We start from the raw sequence: 26470 nt of genomic DNA on the forward strand, positions 1-26470 counted from the left end.
CACACACAGACAAGACAATTTCTGCTTTGTTGTGTTGTCCCGATTATAAAGTGTTACCTGCATTTGCTGCAAAATCTGTGCCAAATGTTGACAATTTCCCACAATCCTTTGGATTTCCAGATAAATGTAAAAAAGAAGAAGAAAGAAGTTAGTGTGCTGTACAACGAGAGAGCAAATGACCATACAGAATAGTTGTGTATACCTGCAAGGAGTGCAGACCAGGTCCCCACTCACAGCACCACTCTCTATTGGGGAAGATTCTGTGGGTCTGGTTTCCAGTGTCAGTTCTAGTGCATCAGCTTCAGTAAAGATGGCCCTCATGGTCCTTTTCTCAGGTGCAGTCATCTAGAGGAAAGAAGTCACATCAGATTTTGCATTATGTATGTAAGGAGAACTCTTCACTTGTATGAATGCTTTTATGCTAAAGCAAAATGCATGGCAACAGCGCCAGGAATCACTGTTTGCACTGTTCCCTGTCTGTCAAAGTTACGAAAAATGTAAAGCATGTAATAAATGACTCTGTACACAACAGCAAGCTAACATTACCGATGGCTACCACTTAGCATTAGCCGTTGTCTGTTGGTGGCAGTAAGCCTTATGTTCACTACAAGCACTTTTCAGTCACAAAAGAAAAGAAAACTACAAAGGACTCTCAGATATGATTGACTTATAACGCAGGTTAGGGCTAAATTGCGAGGTTGACATTGTCTTAGGTACGAAAATGTTACTTTACTAAGCAAGTTGAAATATTATGCTGCTAACGGAACCAAATGTGTGCACTTACCATGCGTTGATAAACTATTATGAACCAGACTGCCGTTGATTCCTCCACTTCATCTCATAAGCTCTGGTACTGTCAATCTGCAGCCAACAGTCTGAAGAGGCGTGCTCCTGTTTGAATTCACCGGTGAAGCCCCTCCCAAAATCGGTAAAAACATGTAAATGTGAGGTATCTCTGCTCAGAGTCATTAGTATAGCAAATACTAATTTTAAGTAGTTTACAATTCACATTTGGTTTAGTAATGGTCCCGCCTTTTGTAAAATAATGAAAAGATTAGTAATAATAGCTTTACTTATTATGTGAAAGAAAATTTGGGTTTACAGTACGTTCCTGCCCTCACCTATGGTCATGTGATCCTCACCTATGGTCATGTGATCCTCACCTATGGTCATGAGATTTGGGTCATGACCGAAAGGACGAGATCGCGAATACAAGCGGCCGAAATGAGTTTCCTTCGCATTGTGGCTGGGGGTGAGGAGCTCAGTTACCCGGGAGGAGCTCGGAGTAGAGTCGCTGCTCCTTCACGTCGAAAGGAGCAGCTGAGGTGGCTCGGGCATCTGTTTCGGATACCTCCTGGTCGCCTCCCGCGGGAGGTGTTCCAGGCATGTCCTAGTGGGACAAGGCCTCGTGGAAGACCCAGGACACGGTGGTGGGACTATGTCTCCGAGCTGGCCTGGTGTCGCCTCGGGGTCAGAACAGCTGGAGGAGGTGTGGCCTCGGGGTCAGAACATCTGGAGGTGTGTGTGGATCGGGAAGTTTGGGCATCTCTGCTGAGACTGCTGCCCCCGCGACCCGGCCCCGGATAAGGAGGAAGAAAATGGATGGATGGATTCATTGTACTTTTCACATGAGATACCTCTGCTTACTTTTTAATTGTTTGTGCACACGACCCTGTCTTTGATTGCTTATTTCCTGTCTATTTAAACTCTGGTTGCTTCTTGAGAGCTGATGTAACAAGTTAATTTCTCCATTGTGAGATCTCTAAAGGCTAATCTTATCTTTAACGGTTTAAACTCACATTTCTTGAGTCCGTGTGTTTCAGCAGGCTCCAATCTAAAAGAAACATTTTATTTATTTATTGGGATGGGACAGCACATATTAATTAACAAATGTCCTTAATGTCCACGTGTGTTAGAATTCAATCATTAGGTTTGATATTGTACATATTTTTCCGGTAGACAGGACATTTCAGTGTGAAAGGGGGTGAAGTTCAGCCATTTTCATTGACTGAAAGAGTATAAAGTATAAAGTCGTTGTGTCACCTGAGAGAGGAGAGTGAGCAGTGGGGCTCCTCCTGTAGAGCAGTCAGGAGCTTTACTCCTGTGTCTCCTGGATGGTTGTAGCGTAGGTCCATGTCTGTCAGATGAGAGGGGTTGGACCTCAGAGCTGAGGCCAGAGCATCACAGCCTTCCTCTGAAATCATACACCCTGAAAGGCTAAACACACAATGTTAAACAGGGTCACAGCACATGACGAACTGAAGCCTATGACCCACTAGAGGATTTGGAAATATTTTGTGATTTTAAAATGTGATACAAAGAGCCCAGACCATACACATCCTTATTGACCAAGATAAAAAAAATATCTGTCTCGTATGAACTTTGACTAAACAATTCTGATAAATGTAAAACATGATGCAAGACCACACATTCTACATTTTCTGCAAGATTTGTACCACATTCGAGGCCCTAAAAATGAGTCCGTGGCTCAGACCGTCAGGACACAACGTGGATTATAGACCTACAGACTGAATAGAGTTTTGGACAGTTCTATGTCAAGCGTTGAAGTGTGACATAAAGTGGACGAGTGCTTTGTGACTGCTCTCTCACATTTGATCTGACCAGCCTAGAACTACGACAGCTTCCTGGTCTCAATCTCCTGATGAGGTGGATCCTGGGTGGATGTGAGAAGTAGTGTCTCTCAGATCATCAGTTTCTTACGATTTGAGGCTCCAAATCAGCAAATGGTTGTAGCATAGTTGCACTGATGCCACACGTGTGAGGAATGCCACCTCAAATTATTGCTTCCGAGAAACTACTGTCAGGCCACGGCTCCCTGAACTCAGGGAGAGGAAAACCAGGATCAATGTCGGAATAAAAGTCCTCTTGTGTGTCAAAGGCTTAACAGAAATGAAGAGAAAACCCTCTGACCTGAGCTGCTGCAGTTTACAGTGAGGACTCTTCAGTCCAACAGACAACATCTTCAGCCCTGAGTCCCTCAGGTCGTTGTCACTGAGATCCAGGACTGTCAGACTAGAGGAGCTGAGGACTGAGGACAGAGCTTCACAGCTGCTCTCTGACAGGTTACAGCCGCTCAGTCTGAAGGAGAGAGGAAACACTGATCATTACAGGACACACAATAAGCTGAAGGGACAGAGACTGAAGACAAGTTACACAAACACAAAAAACATAAACCTGGAAAGGGACTTAAAATTTAACCAAAGTGTTAATGTATATATACTGTAAGTGATGTTTTAAACAAACAACACAATCTCTATCGATTTGTGATTTGACCATAAAAAATAATGTCCAAAAAACATGATTTACATACAACATGTGAACATGTGCATTTGTTTTGTTTCGCGTTCACGCAAAGCGCGGGCCGATCGCGCCACAGCGGACGCTGTAGCTCTTTTTCTCTCGAGACATGAACATTTTTTAACTCAAGATGGGGTAAATATGTTTTTTAGCTTGACCTGTGAGACCCGAAGGCTTAAGGAAGAACACAAGGCAGCGCGATTTAAACGAGGAATTGAATGTCAGCGGTGTTCCCCTCAGTGCAGTCACCTCCTCTTGTGACGCCCCCTCACAAGTGGCGGAGGCGAATAGCACATAGCCCCGCCACTAATTCACCAAGAGCCTGCTCCCCTCCGTCCACCACCACAAGATCTGGCCCATAGTCTCACTACCATGTCCTGGGCCTTCCACGAGGCCTCCTCCCAAAAGGACATGCCTGGAATACCTCTCCAGGGAGGCGACCAGGAAGCATCCGGTACAGATACCCTCGCCACCTCAGCTGCTCCTTTCGACGTGAATCTCCAATCTTGTCCTTTCGGTCATTCCCCAGATCACATGACCATAGGTGAGGGCGGGAACGTAGATCGATCGGTAAATCGAGTGCTTTGCCCCGACTCAGCTCCCTCTTCACCACGACAGACCGATACAGCGACCGCATCACTGCTGACGCCGCACCGATCCGTCTGTCCATCTCACGCTCCATCCGTCCCTCACTGAGAACAAGACCTGAGATACTTGAACTCCTCCCCCTGAGGTAAGGACTCCCCACCGACCTGTAGAGGGGAAGGAGAACAATGGCCTCAGATTTGGAGGTGCTGATCCTCATCCCGGCCGCTACACACTCGGCTGCAAACCACCCCAGAGCAGCTGAAGGTCCAACAGAACAACATCGTCCGCAAACAGCAGAGATGAGACTCTGAGGCTCCCAAACCGGACGCCCTCCGGCCCCTGGCTGCGCCTAGAAATTCTGTCCATAAAAGTAATGAACAGAACCGGTGACAAAGGGCAGCCCTGAGGAGACCAACACGCACCGGGAACAGGTCTGACTTACTGCCGGCAATGAACCAAGCTCCTGCTGCTCATACAGGGAACGGACAGCCCTTAGCAGAGGGCCCCGGACCCCATACTCCCGGAGCACCCCCCACAGGGCACCACGAGGGCCCCGGACCCCATACTCCCAGAGCACCCCCCACAGGGCACCACGAGGGCCCCGGACCCCATACTCCCGGAGCACCCCCCACAGGGCACCACGAGGGACGCGGTCGAACGCTTTGTCCAGATCCACAAAACACATGTGGACTGAACCCTCGAACACCCGATGAAGGGTATAGAGCTGGTCCAGTGTGCCATGACAGGGACGAAAACCGCATTGTTCCTCCTGAATCCAAGGTTCGACTCTCGGCCGGATCCTCCTCTCCAGCACCCTGGAGTAGACCTTACCGGGGAGGTTATGCCAGAGTCTCTTCGAGCCACAATTAGAAGCAGCCGCATCGACAATGAAGGAGGAGGAACAGAGTCCACTCGGACTCCATGTCCCCGACCTCCCTCGGAATCTGGGTGAAGCTCTTCCGGAGGTGGGAGTTGAAGACCCCACTGACAGAGGGATCCGCCAGACGTTCCCAGCAGACCCTCACAACACGCTTGGGCCTGCCAGGTCTGACCGGCTTCCTCCCCTGCCAGCAGATCCAGCTCACCACCAGGTGGTGATCAGTTGACAGCTCCGCCCCTCTCTTCACCCGAGTGTCCGAGACACGCGGCCGGAGGTCAGACGACACAACTACAAAGTCCATCATCGACCTCCTGCCTAGGGTGTCCTGGTGCCACGTGCACTTATGGACACCCTTGTGCTCGAACATGGTGTTTGTTATGGACAAACTGTGACTAGCACAGAAGTCCAATAACAGAACACCACTCGGGTTCAGATCGGGGAGGCCGTTCTTCCCAATCACTCCCTCCCAGGTCTCACTGTCGTTACCCACGTGGGCGTTGAAGTCCCCCAGCAGAACAATGGAGTCCCCAGTCGGAGCACTATCTAGTACCCCTCCCAGGGACTCCAAGAAGGCCGGGTACTCTGCACCGATGTTGGGCCCGTAGGCCGAGACAACGGTGAGAGACCTGTCCCCGACCCGAAGGCGTAGGGACGCGACCCTCTCGTCCACCGCTCTCCAGGAGTTGGGATCCGGAACCCAAGCTGTGCGTGGAGGTGAGCCCGACTATATCTAGCCAGTATCTCTCAACCTCCCGCACAAGCTCAGGCTCCTCCCCCCAGCACAACCTCCCGCACAAGCTCAGGCTCCGCCCCCCCCGTGAAGTGACGTTCCATGTCCCGAACGCCAGAAGCTGTGCACACGGACCAGGTCGTTGAGGCACCTGCCTCTGACTGCCACCCAGTCCTCTTAGCACCTGACCCCTACGGATCCCTCTGCGGGTGGGGCGCTCTGGGCAGAGGCCTGACTTCCAGACGCTCGCATTCGAGCCCTAATCCCAGGCCTGGCTCCAGGGCGGGGCCCCAGTTGCGCAAAACCGGGCAACGTCACGGTCCTTGGTAGAATACTGTCCATAGAAGTCTTCTGAGCTTCTCTTTGTCTGACCTGTCACCTCGGACCTATGCCATGGGAGACCCTACCAGGGGCATAAAGCTCTCAAACAACTCCACCACATTAAGGTAGCAGCTTACAGCTTATATTAAAGTCAGGTTAATATGTGTAAAACTATTTTATCAGTAGAGAAAAAAGAAAATACTCCAAACCTGAGCTGCTGGAGTTTACAGTGAGGACTCTTCAGTCCAACAGACAACATCTTCAGCCCTGAGTCCTTCAGGTCGTTGTTACTGAGGTCCAGGACTGTCAGACTGGAGGAGCTGAGGACTGAGGACAGAGCTTCAAAGCTGCTCTCTGACAGGTCACAGTCGCTCAGTCTGGAGAGAACACACTGTTTTAGGAGAAGTTTAGAAGGTTCATACTTACATAGACCTCACTCACAGAGCTTTGTTGGAGGCTTTGACCACTGGCAGCAGCCTCAGCAGAGCCTCCTCTGAAGCATAGAATTTCTTCAGCACAAACTGCTCCAGATCTTCTTCTGATGACAGTAAGATGAAGGCCAGAGCTGACCACTGAGCAGGAGACAGTCCACCTTCAGACAGACGTCCTGAGCTCAGGTACTGTTGGACCTGCTCCACCAGAGAACCATCATTCAGTTCATTCAGACAGTGGAGCAGGTTGATGCTTCTCTCTGCAGACACTTCCTCACTCAGCTTCTGCTTGATGTACTCAGCTGTTTTCTGATTGGTCTGGGAGCTACTTCCTGTCTGTGTCAGCAGACCTTGGAGAAGGCTCTGATTGGTCTGCAGTGAAAGACCCAGGAGGAAGCGCAGGAACAAGTCCAGGTGTCCGTTTGGACTCTGTAAGGCCTGGTCCACAGCAGAGCAATAGAACTGCTCTGGTGTGCAGTTTGGACGGGTTGATGTATCTTTCTCTGAGAGCAGGTTTTCTCCAGAGCTGAAGAAGGTGTGATGGACCTGAAGAGCAGCCAGAAACTCGTGCACACTCAGATGGATGAAGCAGTAGACCTTGTCCTGGTACAGGCCTGGCTCCTCTCTAAAGACCTGTGTGAAGACTCCGGAGTACACTGAGGCGGCTGCAGCGTCCAGCCCACACTCGCTCAGGTCTGACTCGTAGAAGATCAGGTTTCCTTTCTGCAGCTGCTCAAAGGCCAGCTTTCCCAGAGACTGCACCATCTCCTTAGTCTCTGGAGTCCAGTGAAGGTCTGCTCCTATTCCCTCATGATATTTGATATTCTTGACTTTGGCCTGGACCACCAGGAAGTGGATGTACATCTGAGTCAGGGTCTTGGGCAGCTCTGCTCTCGCTCTGGTCTTCAGCAAATGCTCCAGGACTGTGGAGAGGATCCAGCAGAAGACTGGCATGAAGCACATGATGTGGAGGCTTCGGGACGTCTTGATGTGGGAGATGATCGTGTGGGCCTCGTCTCTGAACCTGTTCCTGAAGTACAGCTCCTTCTGTGGGTCGCTGAACCCTCGCACCTCTGTCACCATGGAGACGCACTCTGCTGGGATCTGATTGGCCGCCGCGGGGCGTGTGGTTATCCAGAGGCGAGCGGAGGGAAGCAGGCTCCCCCTGATGAGGTTCACCAGCAGCTCCTCCACTGAGGCGCTCTCTGTGGGCTCCGTCAGGGCCTTGGTTTGGGTGAAGTCCAGAGGAAGTCTGCACTCGTCCAGACCGTCAAAGATGAAGAGCAGCTGGGCGCCTTCAAAGCTGCACACTTCTTCTGTTCCTCTAAAGAAGTAATGGAGCAGCTGCACCAGGCTGAAGCTCCTGTTCTTCAGCGCATTGAGTGCTCTGAAAGTGAAGGGGAACAGCAGCTGGACGTCCTGGTGGGCTTTGCCTTCAGCCCAGTCCAGACTGAACTTCTGAGTGAGCAGTGTTTTCCCGATGCCAGCCACTCCCTTTGTCAGCACTGTTCTGACGGGCGCCTCTGTGTCCGCGGGGCCTTTAAACATGTCTTCACATGTGATGGCTGTCTCTGCTTCGCCTGCTTTCCTGGAGGCTGTTTCCATGTGTCTGACCTCATGTTCCTGGTTGACCTCTGAGGCCCCTCCCTCTGTGATGTAGAGCTCAGTGTAGATCTGCTGCAGGAGGGCGGGGCTTCCTTGTTTAGCCACGCCCTCAAACACACTCTGACACTTCTGCTGCAGGTCAGACTTTAGTTTACGCTGAACAACTCCAGAATAACTTCCTAAATAAAGACACAGACAAAGCCTTGAGCCTTGAGAATATATCTCAGGTGAACACCTGTAGATACAACGCCTATCGAAAGTATTCATACACCTTGAACTTTTGCACATTTTGTCATGTCAGATCAACCCTAAACATAAAGATTTTACTTTGATTTTTTTACTGAACGTTCACACACAAGTAACAGACAACTGTGAAGTGAAAGCAAAATGATACATGATTCTGTTATTTTTCAAAAAATAGAAAAGTGAAAAGTGGGACTTGCATAAGTATTCATACAGCATGAATGAATACTTTGTGGAACCCTCTTTTACTGCAATAACAGCAGAAAGTCTTTTGGGGTCTGACTCTACAAGATTAGCACATGTAGAGACTGACATTTAACCCCTTTCATCTTTACAAAACAACTCAAGCTCTGTCACATTTGAAGGAGAGCGTTTGTGAACAGCAGTTTTCAGATCTTTCCACAGATTTTTAATAGGATTTAGGTCAGGACTTTGACTGGGCCATTCTAACACATTAATATGTTTTTATTGAACCATTCCATTGTAGATTTATCTGATGAGCTAATGATGCCGAAACCATCGGGAAAAATAATACAATTTTTAAATAAAAAATCTTCCTAACGCAAATCATTGGTTTTCCTCAAAATGAACAAAAAATATTGAGACTCCACTCCTGCCACACATAATCCACAGGGACCATTAATGCAGCCCAAAGACCATTTGAGGGACCGAAAGACCATCTCAGGGACCAGTCCCTGCCTAGTCCAGACAGCGCCCCCTAGAGGTAATGGTCCATAATGGTCTGGAGCGGTCTAGCCAGCAACCTGTCATCCTCCGATCAGGGGTCTAGGGTACGGGCTAGTTTACCCCAATCAGGATATAAAAAGGGTGAAGAATAGCAAATGTAATTGTGTTTCACTCACACAGATCTCACACATATTTTTTAGAAACTACACAGTCATGGCTTTCAAATTAGGTATATCACACTGGCATATAGGCCGTAAGCTGTCCAGTCAAAAAAATATTTTGTCTTTTAGGAAATTTTTGGTCTTGTACAGAGAAATCATGGACCCAGTGACTGATATTAATGATCATTTTTCTAATCCATACATTTTATTTTTTGCTACGACTTGTGAAAGTGTAATGCTGTTAATAGGAAAAACTGGCTCCTGTCCGATGACATCATCATATTCTAGAACCTGCAACCCAGCAATAGGCTTTGAGATTTTGATGTAAATAATTGTTAACCCCAACCCTATTCCTAAGGTGGCAGTTAAGCGGTTTAGCTCTAATATATACATATATAAATAAATTGGTGACTGGTTGTTATTGGCAGTGATGGGTATTTGTAATTATTGATAAGAAGGTTAAAGAGTTTTCTGTCCTTGTTTTTGGATCAGCAGAATGGTTGACGTTAAAATGGCTGATTGTACAGTCACTGGAATAGGACAAAATAACTTTGTCACATCTTCTTGATTATAGTAAATGTATGTATCTACTGCGGAAAAGGGTGGAGGCACTAACAAGCTTTAGTGTCTGCCTTTGAGCATCATATCCACGTTATTTATTTATTTACTTATTTACTTATTCACCTGCGCATGTATCGTTGCTTGGCTTTGATTACGGTGCTGAATCTGTTCCTCAAGTTGTTTGCATTTGATAGAGTTGTATACACTTGATATAGAGTAGATACTTGATGCCTCATTTCGATTGTCACAGTGTCACTCCAAATGCAGCTTTTTCAGTTGGCTTTATTACAGCGACTATACAGAGTTTAAAAATGATAAAGTATGTTCCTCCCCCTACATGTTCCTTGTCCTAATGTGTAGAATGAGCTCAGACCTGTTCACCACAACGGTTAAGGTTAGGAAGAGGGATTTGGTAAGAGTTAGAACAAAGAGGGGGTGGGATCATGGCATAACTGGGTTGGAAAGTGGAACAACGAACACTTGATACAGAGTTGTATATACTTAATATTGTGTTTACTTGAGTTGTTTGCATTTGATATAGAGTTATGTGATCTTACTGCTCCACAGACGCTGAGCTAACTCCTTCTGCTGCCTCCTGGTCAAGAAGTTCAGAGCGATCTTCAGAAAAGCCTCACTGATGCTTCTCTGAACTCCATCCTCATTCCCTACAGGCTCTGAGCATTCTGGGTCATCTGAGCTCAGAACTGTCCGGAGCTTCTTCAGCTCATTCTGGACAAAAGTGAAGATGTCCTTCTCCAGGAGCTAAAGAGACACATTTTGAAAAATGCAGTGTCAGATCAATGTAAAAGAAATATATTCATCTGAACATCTGCAAACGTCAGTGAAGGCCACACCTTAAATACAGAGTCCAGCTGTGTGTAGTTAACATCGGTGACCTCTGGACCTGGCTGCACTCTGCAACAGACAAACTCCTCAAATAGGGGTTATGCGCTAACCACTTCCGCATTCCGATAAGTGAGTAAATCACTTCCGGTTACCATGTTATTTAATAGGAGCAAGAACCTTTTAGCAGCTGAAAACACTGTCACTTGTTTTACACATTGGAAAACGGGTCAAAATAGCTCCACTACGTAGAGCTACACATTCTTAGCTGCTCAAACGAGAGATTCCAGGAGTAAAAGTCGCGTATTTATTGAATGCTAACGCTTGTGGAGCCGTAGCTATCATTAAGCTAGCTTTAGCCGCCTCACCCGACGCACTTTATTGAAATTCATGTACTGCCCACGGACGTGTATTTGCATCGTCTGTGATCACAAACAATACACAAGAGCCAGTTTTATTAAAGTATATTCAACAGAAGACTTCGAACTGACGCGTTATTGATGTAACCGGACTGTTACGATGCTGTGGCTGTTCTTCTGTAGATGCATTAAGCCTGTTCTGAAGCCTTTTCACACACACACACGCGCACACACACGCGCACGCACACACACACGCACGCACGCACGCACACGCGCGCGCACACGCACACGCACAGGCACAGGCACACGCACACGCACACGCACACGCGCACACACACACACACACACACACACACGCACACGCACGCACGCGCACACACACACACACACACACGCGCACGCGCGCACACGCACACGCACAGGCACACGCACACGCACACGCACACACACACACACACACCTCTGGATACGATTTCCACATGTTGTATGTATATTTTACTGAAGGCTAAGCTGAATTTATGAAACAAAACTGGTTTAAACTATGCAGCCTCCGCGGTGGAGCTGCCTGTGCGTCAGGACGCGCGGCTGCAGCCGCTCCACATCTGCATCAGTCAGGGCAAGCTACAGATGTGAGCTGCAAAAGCCAAACTACCGCCTGCCTCTGATGAAAGTCATCAGCGTCGAGACTTGATGACTTTAGGACAAGTCCGTTGGGGTTCGACTGACAACGTTACATTTAGGCAATTATATCATTTCCGAAATCATTTTTCATGTAGGGCCTAGGCTAGTTTAATTTACTATAGCCTGTGCGTAATGCCTGTTTCCAAACAAGAGGAAAATAAAGCCTGTATTTTGTTATAAACGCTCTCTGCTGAACTGTTCAACAAGATTGCATAATATATTCTTCCACCTGTGTGTGCGTCATGTGCAGCATATGCTTTCATTTTGCAGACGTGACATTGAAACTTTTTAAGTTTCTAAAATTTGAAAGAACAAACTTGAAGTTTCTGAATGTTAAAATAATCTTCATATTTTTATGATAGTTATGAATGCATTTAAATTATTACATAATGTGCTAAATGTTGAACAAAGATAATACTGTACAGACGCGCATCTGGAAGTGTGCGGTCGGTGCAGGTCCGAGTTGAGGACAAAAGCTCACGTCTCTCTCATAAAGACCGAGCTGCACCAGGAGGAGCAGGTGCTCTGGACTTTAACACACCTGTGGGAGGAGCAGGTGCTCTGGACTTGAACACGCCTGTGGGAGGAGCAGGTGCTCTGGACTTTAACACGCCTGTGGGAGGAGCAGGTGCTCTGGACTTGAACACGCCTGTGGGAGGAGCAGGTGCTCTGGACTTGAACACATCTGTGGGAGGAGCAGGTGCTCTGGACTTTAACACGCCTGTGGGAGGAGCAGGTGCTCTGGACTTTAACACGCCTGTGGGAGGAGCAGGTGCTCTGGACTTGAACACGCCTGTGGGAGGAGCAGGTGCTCTGGACTTGAACACATCTGTGGGAGGAGCAGGTGCTCTGGACTTGAACACATCTGTGGGAGGAGCAGGTGCTCTGGACTTGAACACGCCTGTGGGAGGAGCAGGTGCTCTGGACTTTAACACGCCTGTGGGAGGAGCAGGTGCTCTGGACTTGAACACGCCTGTGGGAGGAGCAGGTGCTCTGGACTTTAACACGCCTGTGGGAGGAGCAGGTGCTCTGGACTTTAACACATCTGTGGGAGGAGCAGGTGCTCTGGACTTGAACACGCCTGTGGGAGGAGCAGGTGCTCTGGACTTTAACACGCCTGTGGGAGGAGCAGGTGCTCTGGACTTTAACACATCTGTGGGAGGAGCAGGTGCTCTGGACTTGAACACGCCTGTGGGAGGAGCAGGTGCTCTGGACTTTAACACGCCTGTGGGAGGAGCAGGTGCTCTGGACTTTAACACATCTGTGTGGACAGTGGGAGGCTGGTGTCTTTTACCTGGTTGGAGCTGCTCTTCGGGACTTGCTACGCGAAGCTTCACATGTCGTGGTGCGTAAAAGAGCTCCGCGCTCATGGAGACCGCCCGGTAAGAAATCTTCTGCGTCTTAATTTTGTGCCATGATCTATAAAGTGCCAGACATCGCGTGTTTCCCCTGAACTGGTAAAGGCGCACGTAAATAAACTCCATTACACGGATGCTGCTCAGTTGCAATCCGAAATTTTGAAGACCTCCGCAAATATTTGACCGATCAATACGAAACCAAAAGTGTTTGGTAAAGGCGCTGCTCGCCCTCCTCTTCACGAGCCTAAATTAAAACCTTTGTGGAAGATTTCACAGTGAAAAGATCTGCACATGACCATGGCCTGACAAAGTCCACCCATTGCTGACCCATATGCGTATCTTTTCTCTCTGGTTAGAGGCGTATGCCCGTGGCTTTTGTAGTCAGTTTATGGGGAGAGATGCGTCCTGACGCACAGGCAGCTCCACCGCGGAGGCTGCATCATTTAAACCAGTTTTGTTTCATAAATTCAGCTTAGCCTTCAGTAAAATATACATACAACATGTGGAAATCGTATCCAGAGGTGTGTGAGTGTGAGTGTGAGTGTGTGTGTGTGTGTGTGTGTGTGTGTGTGTGTGTGTGTGTGTGTGTGTGTGTGTGTGTGTGTGTGTGTGTGTGTGTGTGTGTGTGTGTGTGTGTGTGTGTGTGTGTGTGTGTGTGTGTGTGTGTGTGTGTGTGTGTGTGTGTGTGTGTGTGTATGTGTGTGTGTGTTGGTATTCCTATCTTTATGGGGACATTGATCTGTTTACACAGTCACGCCATGGGGACCTCTAACCTCATGGGGACAAAAAAGCAGGTCCCCGCGAGACAATGCCTCTTAAATGAATGCTGGAGCCATTCTGAAGGTGCCTGTGAAGTTTTAAGCTTCGGCCCATAAGTCATGTTTTTCCGTCGGTAAACACACACACAGATTTCTCACTATCGCCCCCTATCGGTCCCCATGAAGTATTGCAGTCAGTTGATTCACACACATTCTTCCATATATGGTAAGTTCCGCCCCCTTCCTGGTCCCCATACAGAATGTTAAAAGCATTCATAGTGTTATTAACACTAATATACACTAGTTAACACAAACATGTATTAAATATGTATATACATACATATGTACATATATATGTGGTTGGAGGCTATAATTCAGTTCAGTGCAGTGATCGTTGTGATTTCAGCCATGAGAGAAGATGTTGTTGTTAGGGGATTAGGGGAAGCTTCGCTTGCTCGCTGCTCTCTTCCCTGCAGCTTCTCACTGTGGGCTGCACATCCATGTTTGTGGGGGCGTGGACTTAGACAGATCACTGATGTGAGGGGGAGGAGGGGGGTGGAATTTAGATGAGGTGCTACTTTCAAATCTTGCTAGCTCTCTGCTCTCATAGCTCTGCGACGGTACGTCATCATGAACAAAAGCGCATGTAGATCAAACCAGCGGTCTTAATAGTGTTCATCCTCCCTACCAGTTGTTGGCAGACATGCTACCCTTTCAAACAAGACTACGATTGCGTCATTTTGTAGTTCATAGTGTCTTTGGTGAAGCCGTAAAAGATGCGACCTGTGACACGACCACAAAATGCGGAAGTAGCCACTTTGCGTCTTTGACTCGAGGCGTACAAGTTGGGCTTGTGTTGTTATCAGTGAACTATCAGCGAGCTATTTCATCATGGCTAGTGAGAAGTTGAATCGTGATGAAGTTCTGAGCATGCTATTTGCCTATTCTGACTCTGAAGGACAGTTTTTATCTCACGAGGAGGATAATGATCGGACGAGCACTCTTTGTTTACCGTGGCGAAACTTCCGAAGGCAGTGATGCCGACATGCAAAGCAAGGATGTTCTCTAAGCACACACACACATTGAAACTCATTTGGTGACTTTATCCGATCTCAAGTGAGTTGGTGGTAGTGGCGAATGCAGTCGTAGTGTCCATACAGGTATTGGTGGAGGAATTAGGGGTGAGAGAAGTGGGTCTGGTAGCCTAATGTTAGCTTGGGCTCCCTCCATTCAGCCCCCGGTTATGCGGGTAGCCACCTATCCGGACGCAAACGCAATAATCCTGGGATCAGACCAACACTGTTCACCAAGCAGCCCACACGCACTCATTCTGTCCCTCTTTCTGACTTCTACTGGGTGGATGGCAGCGGCGAACGTGGCCATATCTCCGTATGGAGAGGTTCTGGTAATAGAACGCACGGTGAAGAGAAGACTAGGGTGACCAGACGTCCGGTTTTCCCCGGACATGTCCTACTTTTGAGACCTAAAAAAATGTCCGGGGGGAATTTCAGAAATGTCTGGGATTTTGTTGGACTGCCTGAAATAGACCTAATTCATCTGCACTGTAATTTTCACTCCGTTTCATTTGACTCCACTCCAGGTTTCTCTCTACCGTTCACAAATTAGTCACTTCCTTCTCATCAAATCTAGCCACTTCGCACCATGTGTCCGAAAGAAGTAGCCTAGGGGACTAGCCAGTGCGCCCCATGTTTACAAGCGAAAGCTAATCTGTCCGCTGGTTCGACGGACTGCAATGCCGATAGAAACGCAAATGCACGTTCGCGGTGGAGTTGAAAACAAATTCCCTCGTGTGAAGCCAGGTATGAAGGTAATCTAACACAGGAGTAAGCCTAGTAACACCACCAAATCCATCATTTAGGGAGGTACAAGTTTTGTTACACCTTGTCACAAGACTTAGCCTAAAAATTCTTTCATGATCTGACATTTCCAAGTTATTTGCAAAAGCAATTTCTCTGAGCTAGAAGGACTCATTCCTGAGTTAAGAAATTAAGCTTCTTCATCAGTTTCTTCTTCTGTCTATTGCCTTTGCAGTTATTGATAACGCTGTATGGGTTATCTTATTAAGTAAGGGTTAACGTTCGGCGAGAAGGTCGCTACCGTGGAATAGCAGCACGACAGAGAGAATCTTTAGACCCCGACGCGGGGAAGTGCTGCTATTCCACAAAGCAACTCGTTGTTGACAATCAGACTGGTCACAGCGTTTTGACTGTCTTTGTAAGCGTTATACAAATCAGTAAAACAGCAAATAGAGACGAAAGAGGTGGCGATATATTTCCCTCAAACGGGGGAGAGGGTGGAAGGGCGCTGCGCTCGCCACGCGAGGGGGCGGGGATTGTGTTCCTGATCGGCTTCAGGTGTCAGGCTATAACGTAGCCTAATTACGTTGGACACAATACTATGGACATGATACTTGTGATTTCATACCCATTATGTTGACAGTTTGCCCATTAGTTTTGTGAAATGTAAGAAGTAAACTGTAGAAGTCACTGAGCTAGACTCTGCCATGATCAACCATTTTACTGCCTATACAGCGCCTGCTCCAAAGGCCATAGTAGGCTATACAGATGTAAAAATAGGCATAAATATGAATTGAATATGTGTGTGCTGACCCTTTCTGTGAAAGTTTCACAAGCTATAAAGGTACAGGTTACAGATACAAACATGTTCGGCCCTCCAGGCAAGAGTAGTAATTGTTGCATTATATATTTCAATATTATTGCATTAGGCCTATATTATTGCAATATTACAATATATACTACATATATTCTGCCTAAAACTACGTATTTCCTTGACCATAGTGTATGTGCACTATGTGATAGAAATGGAATGTCAAATATTGCTAAATAAATTCAATAATCTATTGAAAATTATCAATATTTTCCAAAAATTATTAAAAATTCAAAATGGCCACCGCCATATGACGTCATAATATGCAAATTAGGTATACATATTTACTCCCAAAATAATCTTGGGGTCATCCCCAATATTTGTCTAATTGATAGTCAAGCTCTATCTGTTACCAGTGTCAAGCCACAGTCATTTGAATTTATCATGCCAACATTCAGCTTTTTTGAAAAATAAATTGTGGCGCTTAAAGGGTTAACATCAAACCTGAGCTGGAGTTTCAACGCCACATCCATAGTAAAAAAAAGCCCAGCAAATGCTGTACTTTGTTAGGATACTCAGGAAGGCTGGGCTGAATCACCGCCCTCTCACCCAGGCCTACAGAGGACTAGTAGCATCACCACAGGCATCACTGTCTGGTATGGCAACACCACGCAGACTGAAAGGAAGTCTCTGCAAAGAGTCATCAAGACTGCAGAGAGGATTATAGGCACAACACTTCCCTCCATGAACTCAATGTATGTGCAGCGCAGCCAGAAGAGAGCAGAGAGAATCATTAAAGACCCACTCCATCCAGCTTACTCTTTGCTCAGACACAAGCACTGCACACCTGAGACACAGTAGAGCGGACAGTAGGCCTATCTCTACAAAAAAAGCAAGTTTTTTTTATATAGCTTCTTCCCCTCTACAGTCAGACTGATGGCAAAACAGAACATTTGATCTCTTATATATTTTTAATTTTTATTTTTATTTTTTTGATTCCTTGATTTTTCCACTTTGGATCACTTTTTTGAATGACATTTGTCCCTTTCTTTTTTTTCTATTTATTTCTTTCTATTTATTGACTCAGAGGGCCTGCACAAGAGTCTAGTCAAGGCACAAATGGCAAATAAAGAACTTTGAATAAAGAACTTTGAACTTCTCCCCTTTAAATTGCCTGAAATGGGCACTTCCGCTGGTGGACTTTTATTCTGAAATCGGTTCAGCCTGCGGTCAATGACGATGTCGGATGATTACCCGGAGCTGCCTTGAGTTTGTGGTCAGCGGTGTTTTTCGGTATGTATTAATCATTTTTATTGAAATGTAGCAGTTTATATTCGTTCATTTATTCAAACTATCGTTTGTTTTGTTGTTGAAGACTATTGAAGGCGAATTTTTCGGCAACCAGGATAGATTTATTCAGTTAATGTTAATGCACATGTAAACGGATAATGTTAGAAGCCAAGTGAGAAGTCGACGTTGCACCGTGTCAAATGCTCTGTTTAGTCAATATAGTATGTAACTTATGTCATTTAACTAGAGAAAATAGCCGTGATGCCGTGATGCTACCGTCGCACGTGTAGCATGCCGAGCTGTTGCAGCTAGCGTTAGCTCCAACAGCAAAACAACAAAATATAAAAGCACTTTTAAGATGGATCTGAACCTGTCTGGGCATTTTCTTTTGGCCTAAATATCACTGTAATCCAACACATTTACGATGTCCCCACAATGTATTTATGATACTATTAGTGTTAAATAACATCCAGAGATGCTTAGTCCCCGTGAAGGATGATAACATGGTGTGTATTAAAGTCCCCATGAAGCTTGTTGTATTGAAGATGTGTTAAAGCAAACACAGGTTTACTCATTAGTCTGAAATATTACAATTTGGTGTTCTCTTTCCTCTGAAGTCTGGTCTTTTGGCATGTACTAAAGTTTAAAGATCCTTGAACATGTATTTTTATCTACTTGAGTTTTATATGGTGGGCACATTAAGGTCTTAATTTTTCCATTGTGTTCTTTATACATCATTGCAGATGATATTGTGTGCCCTGGATATTCATCCTACAAAGACGTCCCATCCTCTTGCCGTTTCTGAGAAACCGATGGAAGCAGCTTTGTGTCCACAGGACAGTCCTCAACAGGTACATTCACCTTCATCACTTGATGTTTATTTTACAGCCTCTCTTAGGTTTAAGTAACTAAGTAAAGCATATGGGGTCATTGTGCAGTTAATTTTTTGTCGATTAGATCTACTAACAGTTAAATCTAATGCCTCAATGAGGCAAAAGATAAAAGCTCTTTTAAGATGGATCTGAACCTGTCTGGGCATTTTCTTTTGGCCTAAATATCACTGTAATCCAACACTTTTACGATGTCCCCACAATGTACTTATGATACTACTAGTGTTAGATACTATTAGTGTTAAATAACATCCAGAGATGCTTAGTCCCCGTGAAGGATGATAACATGGTGTGTATTAAAGTCCCCATGAAGCTTGTTGTATTGAAGATGTGTTAAAGCAAACACAGGTTTACTCATTAGTCTGAAATAGTACAATTTGGTGTTCTCTTTCCTCTGAAGTCTGGTCTTTTGGCATGTACTTAAGATTAAAGATCCTTTAACATGTATTTTTATCTACTTCAGTTTTATATGGTGGGCACATTAAGGTCTTAATTTTTGCACTGTTTTCTTTATACATCATTGTAGGATGAATATCCAGGGCACACAAGGTCATCTGCAAAGACGTCCCATCCTCTTGCCGTGTCTGAGAAACAGATGGAAGCAGCTTTGTGTCCACAGGACAGTCCTCAACAGGTACATTCACCTTTATCACTTGTTGTTTTCTGCAACAGCCTCTCTTAAGTTAGTTTTAAGTAACTAAATAAAGCAAATGGGGTCATTGTGCAGTTAATTTATTGTCGATCAGATCTACTAACAGTTAAATCTAATGCTACAATGTTAATGTCATTTAGCAGACACTTTAGTCCAAAGCGACGTACATTTTAGAGTTATACATTCACATTCACACACCAATGGCACAGCCTTTGGGAGTAATTTTGGGTTAAGTGTCTTGCCCAAGGACACATTGACATGGAGAAGCCAAGAATCAAACCACTGATCTTCCGATTGGTGGACGACTACTCTACCTCCAGACCACAGTCGCACTAAATAAAGCAAATGGGGTCATTGTGAGGGTAAGTTATTGTCGATCAGATCTACTAACAGTTAAATCTAATGCTACAATGAGGCAAAAGATAAAAGCTCTTTTAAGATGGATCTGAACCTGTCTGGGCATTTTCTTTTGGCCTAAATATCACTGTAATCCAACACATTTACGATGTCCCCACAATGTATTTATGATACTATTAGTGTTAAATAACATCCAGAGATGCTTAGTCCCCGTGAAGGATGATAACATGGTGTGTATTAAAGTCCCCATGAAGCTTGTTGTATTGAAGATGTGTTAAAGCAAACACAGGTTTACTCATTAGTCTGAAATATTACAATTTGGTGTTCTCTTTCCTCTGAAGTCTGGTCTTTTGGCATGTACTAAAGTTTAAAGATCCTTGAACATGTATTTTTATCTACTTGAGTTTTATATGGTGGGCACATTAAGGTCTTAATTTTTCCATTGTGTTCTTTATACATCATTGCAGATGATATTGTGTGCCCTGGATATTCATCCTACAAAGACGTCCCATCCTCTTGCCGTTTCTGAGAAACCGATGGAAGCAGCTTTGTGTCCACAGGACAGTCCTCAACAGGTACATTCACCTTCATCACTTGATGTTTATTTTACAGCCTCTCTTAGGTTTAAGTAACTAAGTAAAGCATATGGGGTCATTGTGCAGTTAATTTTTTGTCGATTAGATCTACTAACAGTTAAATCTAATGCCTCAATGAGGCAAAAGATAAAAGCTCTTTTAAGATGGATCTGAACCTGTCTGGGCATTTTCTTTTGGCCTAAATATCATTGTAATCCAACACTTTTACGATGTCCCCACAATGTACTTATGATACTACTAGTGTTAGATACTATTAGTGTTAAATAACATCCAGAGATGCTTAGTCCCCGTGAAGGATGATAACATGGTGTGTATTAAAGTCCCCATGAAGCTTGTTGTATTGAAGATGTGTTAAAGCAAACACAGGTTTACTCATTAGTCTGAAATAGTACAATTTGGTGTTCTCTTTCCTCTGAAGTCTGGTCTTTTGGCATGTACTTAAGATTAAAGATCCTTTAACATGTATTTTTATCTACTTCAGTTTTATATGGTGGGCACATTAAGGTCTTAATTTTTGCACTGTTTTCTTTATACATCATTGTAGGATGAATATCCAGGGCACACAAGGTCATCTGCAAAGACGTCCCATCCTCTTGCCGTGTCTGAGAAACAGATGGAAGCAGCTTTGTGTCCACAGGACAGTCCTCAACAGGTACATTCACCTTTATCACTTGTTGTTTTCTGCAACAGCCTCTCTTAAGTTAGTTTTAAGTAACTAAATAAAGCAAATGGGGTCATTGTGCAGTTAATTTATTGTCGATCAGATCTACTAACAGTTAAATCTAATGCTACAATGTCAGTGTCATTTAGCAGACACTTTAGTCCAAAGCGACGTACATTTTAGAGTTATACATTCACATTCACACACCAATGGCACAGCCTTTGGGAGTAATTTTGGGTTAAGTGTCTTGCCCAAGGACACATTGACATGGAGAAGCCAAGAATCAAACCACTGATCTTCCGATTGGTGGACGACTGCTCTACCTCCAGACCACAGTCGCACTAAATAAAGCAAATGGGGTCATTGTGAGGGTAAGTTATTGTCGATCAGATCTACTAACAGTTAAATCTAATGCTACAATGAGGCAAAAGATAAAAGCTCTTTTAAGATGGATCTGAACCTGTCTGGGCATTTTCTTTTGGCCTAAATATCACTGTAATCCAACACATTTACGATGTCCCCACAATGTATTTATGATACTATTAGTGTTAAATAACATCAAGAGATGCTTAGTCCCCGTGAAGGATGATAACATGGTGTGTATTAAAGTCCCCATGAAGCTTGTTGTATTGAAGATGTGTTAAAGCAAACACAGGTTTACTCATTAGTCTGAAATATTACAATTTGGTGTTCTCTTTCCTCTGAAGTCTGGTCTTTTGGCATGTACTAAAGTTTAAAGATCCTTGAACATGTATTTTTATCTACTTGAGTTTTATATGGTGGGCACATTAAGGTCTTAATTTTTCCATTGTGTTCTTTATACATCATTGCAGATGATATTGTGTGCCCTGGATATTCATCCTACAAAGACGTCCCATCCTCTTGCCGTTTCTGAGAAACCGATGGAAGCAGCTTTGTGTCCACAGGACAGTCCTCAACAGGTACATTCACCTTTATCACTTGTTGTTTTCTGCAACAGCCTCTCTTAAGTTAGTTTTAAGTAACTAAATAAAGCAAATGGGGTCATCGTGCAGTTAATTTATTGTCGATCAGATCTACTAACAGTTAAATCTAATGCTACAATGTTAATGTCATTTAGCAGACACTTTAGTCCAAAGCGACGTACATTTTAGAGTTATACATTCACATTCACACACCAATGGCACAGCCTTTGGGAGTAATTTTGGGTTAAGTGTCTTGCCCAAGGACACATTGACTTGGAGAAGCCAAGAATCGAAACCACTGATCTTCCGATTGGTGGACGACTACTCTACCTCCAGACCACAGTCGCACTAAATAAAGCAAATGGGGTCATTGTGAGGGTAATTTATTGTCGATCAGATCTACTAACAGTTAAATCTAATGCCTCAATGAGGCAAAAGATAAAAGCTCTTTTAAGATGGATCTGAACCTGTCTGGGCATTTTCTTTTGGCCTAAATATCACTGTAATCCAACACATTTACGATGTCCCCACAATGTATTTATGATACTATTAGTGTTAAATAACATCCAGAGATGCTTAGTCCCCGTGAAGGATGATAACATGGTGTGTATTAAAGTCCCCATGAAGCTTGTTGTATTGAAGATGTGTTAAAGCAAACACAGGTTTACTCATTAGTCTGAAATATTACAATTTGGTGTTCTCTTTCCTCTGAAGTCTGGTCTTTTGGCATGTACTAAAGTTTAAAGATCCTTGAACATGTATTTTTATCTACTTGAGTTTTATATGGTGGGCACATTAAGGTCTTAATTTTTCCATTGTGTTCTTTATACATCATTGCAGATGATATTGTGTGCCCTGGATATTCATCCTACAAAGACGTCCCATCCTCTTGCCGTTTCTGAGAAACCGATGGAAGCAGCTTTGTGTCCACAGGACAGTCCTCAACAGGTACATTCACCTTCATCACTTGATGTTTATTTTACAGCCTCTCTTAGGTTTAAGTAACTAAGTAAAGCATATGGGGTCATTGTGCAGTTAATTTTTTGTCGATTAGATCTACTAACAGTTAAATCTAATGCCTCAATGAGGCAAAAGATAAAAGCTCTTTTAAGATGGATCTGAACCTGTCTGGGCATTTTCTTTTGGCCTAAATATCACTGTAATCCAACACTTTTACGATGTCCCCACAATGTACTTATGATACTACTAGTGTTAGATACTATTAGTGTTAAATAACATCCAGAGATGCTTAGTCCCCGTGAAGGATGATAACATGGTGTGTATTAAAGTCCCCATGAAGCTTGTTGTATTGAAGATGTGTTAAAGCAAACACAGGTTTACTCATTAGTCTGAAATAGTACAATTTGGTGTTCTCTTTCCTCTGAAGTCTGGTCTTTTGGCATGTACTTAAGATTAAAGATCCTTTAACATGTATTTTTATCTACTTCAGTTTTATATGGTGGGCACATTAAGGTCTTAATTTTTGCACTGTTTTCTTTATACATCATTGTAGGATGAATATCCAGGGCACACAAGGTCATCTGCAAAGACGTCCCATCCTCTTGCCGTGTCTGAGAAACCGATGGAAGCAGCTTTGTGTCCACAGGACAGTCCTCAACAGGTACATTCACCTTCATCACTTGTTGTTTTCTGCAACAGCCTCTCTTAAGTTAGTTTTAAGTAACTAAATAAAGCAAATGGGGTCATTGTGCAGTTAATTTATTGTCGATCAGATCTACTAACAGTTAAATCTAATGCTACAATGTCAGTGTCATTTAGCAGACACTTTAGTCCAAAGCGACGTACATTTTAGAGTTATACATTCACATTCACACACCAATGGCACAGCCTTTGGGAGTAATTTTGGGTTAAGTGTCTTGCCCAAGGACACATTGACATGGAGAAGCCAAGAATCAAACCACTGATCTTCCGATTGGTGGACGACTGCTCTACCTCCAGACCACAGTCGCACTAAATAAAGCAAATGGGGTCATTGTGCAGTTAATTTATTGTCGATCAGATCTACTAACAGTTAAATCTAATGCCTCAATGAGGCAAAATATAAAAGCACTTTTAAGATGGATCTGAACCTGTCTGGGCATTTTCTTTTGGCCTAAATATCACTGTAATCCAACACATTTACGATGTCCCCACAATGTATTTATGATACTATTAGTGTTAAATAACATCCAGAGATGCTTAGTCCCCGTGAAGGATGATAACATGGTGTGTATTAAAGTCCCCATGAAGCTTGTTGTATTGAAGATAGAAATTTCCTTAAGTAATGGCTTAAAAACTTCTGTCACTACATTTTACTATGATTCTCTAAAGAATGTTTGAGTCTCATTTAGCTTCATACACTACTTTTTTTTGTACTTTTCAGTTTAATGTCATACTGTATAATGATTTAAGTTGTTGCTTATTTTTACAGAGTCTGGAGGACTTCCATAATGAGAATGAAGAAATTGTACCAAGACTAAGACGGACAAAAAGCATTATGGTAAGTCCACAACTAACTGCCTGGATTAACATTGTGGAAATGTTCCACAATCTTTCATAAAGTACATGATTTAATGGAGTGTTTATTTTAGAGAAAATATGTCCAAGTGACTTCTTTTTATTTATTTCAGAATGACATATTTCTTGAAGACACAGAACTGTATGATACCACATCATCAGTCAGTGGAGATGAAGACGAGTATGTTCCTGATTCTGACCCGGACACTGACAGTGATTCTATGATGCCAATTGTTCAGTTTGGCAGGTATTTCTTTAAAAGTTAAAAGTTTAGAAGTTGTTAAGTTAAAAGTTTAGAAGTTGTAGATGTGTACAGTATATCACGAAAGTGAATACACCCCTCACAGTTTTAGCAGATTTGTGAGTATATCTTTTCATAGGAAAGCATTGCAGAAATTTCACGTGGACACAATGATTAGTTACCTTTTAACGACATATGTAACCGCTTAAATTTCTTGTTCACTCAGAAAAAAACAAAATACAGCCAAGAGTGTTTGAACATGTACTCACAAAAGTGAGTACACCCCAGATTAAAATGAAAAGGGAGGTCATCAGTGTGCGTTTCAACCTTTCTTTGCATTGAACTTTTACATTTTGAGTCTGCATCTGGCTTAAATAGATTGGTGTGAGATTTGAATGCAATCCTATGGAGAATAACAGGATCTGCTTCAGTAGTCACAGTGCATGTTGACATGCATGTTTCTTTTAGGTGTATTTCAGATTACCAATGTTGACAGCATTCATGCATCCCCAAACCATAGCAGTCCCACTACCATGCTTGGCTTTTGATAGGATACACTTTTTTTTGTAAAACTCACTTGTTTACCACCACACATGCTTGACACCATCTAAAGTATATTTGTTTATCTTGGTCTCTTCAGATCACACGACATGGTCTCAAGAGAGATGAACAGACCAATGATATGGATCACTGGAACCAAGATAAACAAATTTGCTTTAGATAGTGTCAAGCATGTGTGGTGGTAAACAAGTGAGTTTTACAAAAAAGGTGTATCCTCAATAGCCAAGCATGGTAGTGGGACTGGTTTGGGGATGCATGAATGCTGTCAACATTGGCAATCTGAAATACACCTAAAAGAAACATGCATGTCATCATGCACTGTGACTACTGAAGCAGATCATGATATTCTCCATAGGATTGCATTCAAATCTCACACCAATCTATTTAAGCCAGATGCAGACTCAAAATGTAAAAGTTCAATGCAAAGAAAGGTTGAAACGCACACTGATGACGATGATGATGATTTAGTTAGATGATGATGATTTAGTTTCATTTCGAGACGATTCGAGCCAACACAGCCCCTTCTCTACCAGATTTTAATCTGGGGTGTACTCACTTTTGTGAGTACATGTTCACTCAGAAAAAAACAAAATACAGCCATTCATGTTTGAACAAGAAATTAAAGTGGTTAAATATGTTGTTAAAAGGTCACTAATCATTGTGTCAAAGTGAAATTTCTGTAATGCTTTCCTATGAAAAGATATACTCAAAAATCTGCAAAACTTTGAGGGGTGTACTCCCTTTCGTGATATACTGTGTGTTGCAAAATTGTAATATGTGAAGAAATGAAAGAGTTCTCCGCTAATTTACCTTGTTTAATAAAAGGTATGATGTACAAGTCAAATTGGTTTGATTTTTGTGTGGATGAGTTGACTGAGTAGTTGCGCAGTCTTCATAGGCTAACAAGACCAGACATGATATATATTTTTTTACACTTGGGAATCAGTCTCCATATATTTAGCGGATACTGGAGTTAGTTCCACAGATCTAATCATTCAGGCACAGCTGTTACCCTGTTAGCACATTTTTTAAATAGCCATGAAGGTTTTAAACCGATTCAAAAGGTAATGTGTTGACATGGGTAGTATTTATAATAGTGAAATTTGTCACAATGGCCATCCTTTTAAGAATCATCCTCATCACTTGCACAACACGAGTGATTAGAAATGAGTCAATCTGCATCTTTCTAGATACCGCTACAGTAGAAGTTAAACTCCCAGATGCAATATGTTTTGCAGATTGCAGATCACTCACTGGGGTGGGAGGGTTTCTCTTTTTGTTATTGTTGATTAATTGCTGACATTTGGATGTGTGCATGAAGGTGTGTATGGGTGAGGCAGACTTGAGTGTTGCTGCTTGTGTGTACCGTTTTTTGTTTTTCAATGTATATTGGACAATATGCTGCTACAACCAAAGGTACAAATATATGCACACTGTCTGTCTTCCCTGTTTAAGGTGGCATAAAAAGAAATTTAAAAAAAAAAAAAGTAAAAAAAAAAAGAGGTCCCCACAAGTAAAATACACATTTGTGTGAAGTATGTAAATTTATGCAAATAGTGTCCCCTGTAAACACATTGACCCGTTTTTACGGAGGTCCCCATATAGCATG

General features: G+C 43.7%; 2 protein-coding genes across 2 annotated transcripts in view; both read right to left on the bottom strand.

The window, feature by feature from the left end:
- LOC306964895 (interferon-induced very large GTPase 1-like) overlaps window positions 1–26470 on the bottom strand; it is a 470425-nt gene that overhangs the window by 324638 nt on the left and 119317 nt on the right. The window lies entirely within an intron of this gene.
- The window catches only part of LOC306964355 (NLR family CARD domain-containing protein 3-like), a gene marked incomplete at its 3' end in the record, with an annotated part of 52983 nt that overhangs the window by 3939 nt on the left and 22574 nt on the right, over window positions 1–26470 (bottom strand). Inside the window, exons 5-11 of the mRNA XM_079558347.1 lie at window positions 10380–10440; window positions 10083–10287; window positions 6279–8052; window positions 6047–6214; window positions 2932–3099; window positions 2044–2217; window positions 1800–1834 (exon numbers count right to left, since the gene is read on the bottom strand). Of these exons, the coding sequence (XP_079414473.1) occupies window positions 1800–1834; window positions 2044–2217; window positions 2932–3099; window positions 6047–6214; window positions 6279–8052; window positions 10083–10287; window positions 10380–10440 (2585 nt within the window). The remainder of the gene's footprint in view (window positions 1–1799; window positions 1835–2043; window positions 2218–2931; window positions 3100–6046; window positions 6215–6278; window positions 8053–10082; window positions 10288–10379; window positions 10441–26470) is intronic.

The sequence above is a fragment of the Gobius niger genome (genome assembly GCF_951799975.1).
Source record: "Gobius niger genome assembly, chromosome: 6".
Lineage (NCBI taxonomy): Eukaryota > Metazoa > Chordata > Actinopteri > Gobiiformes > Gobiidae > Gobius > Gobius niger.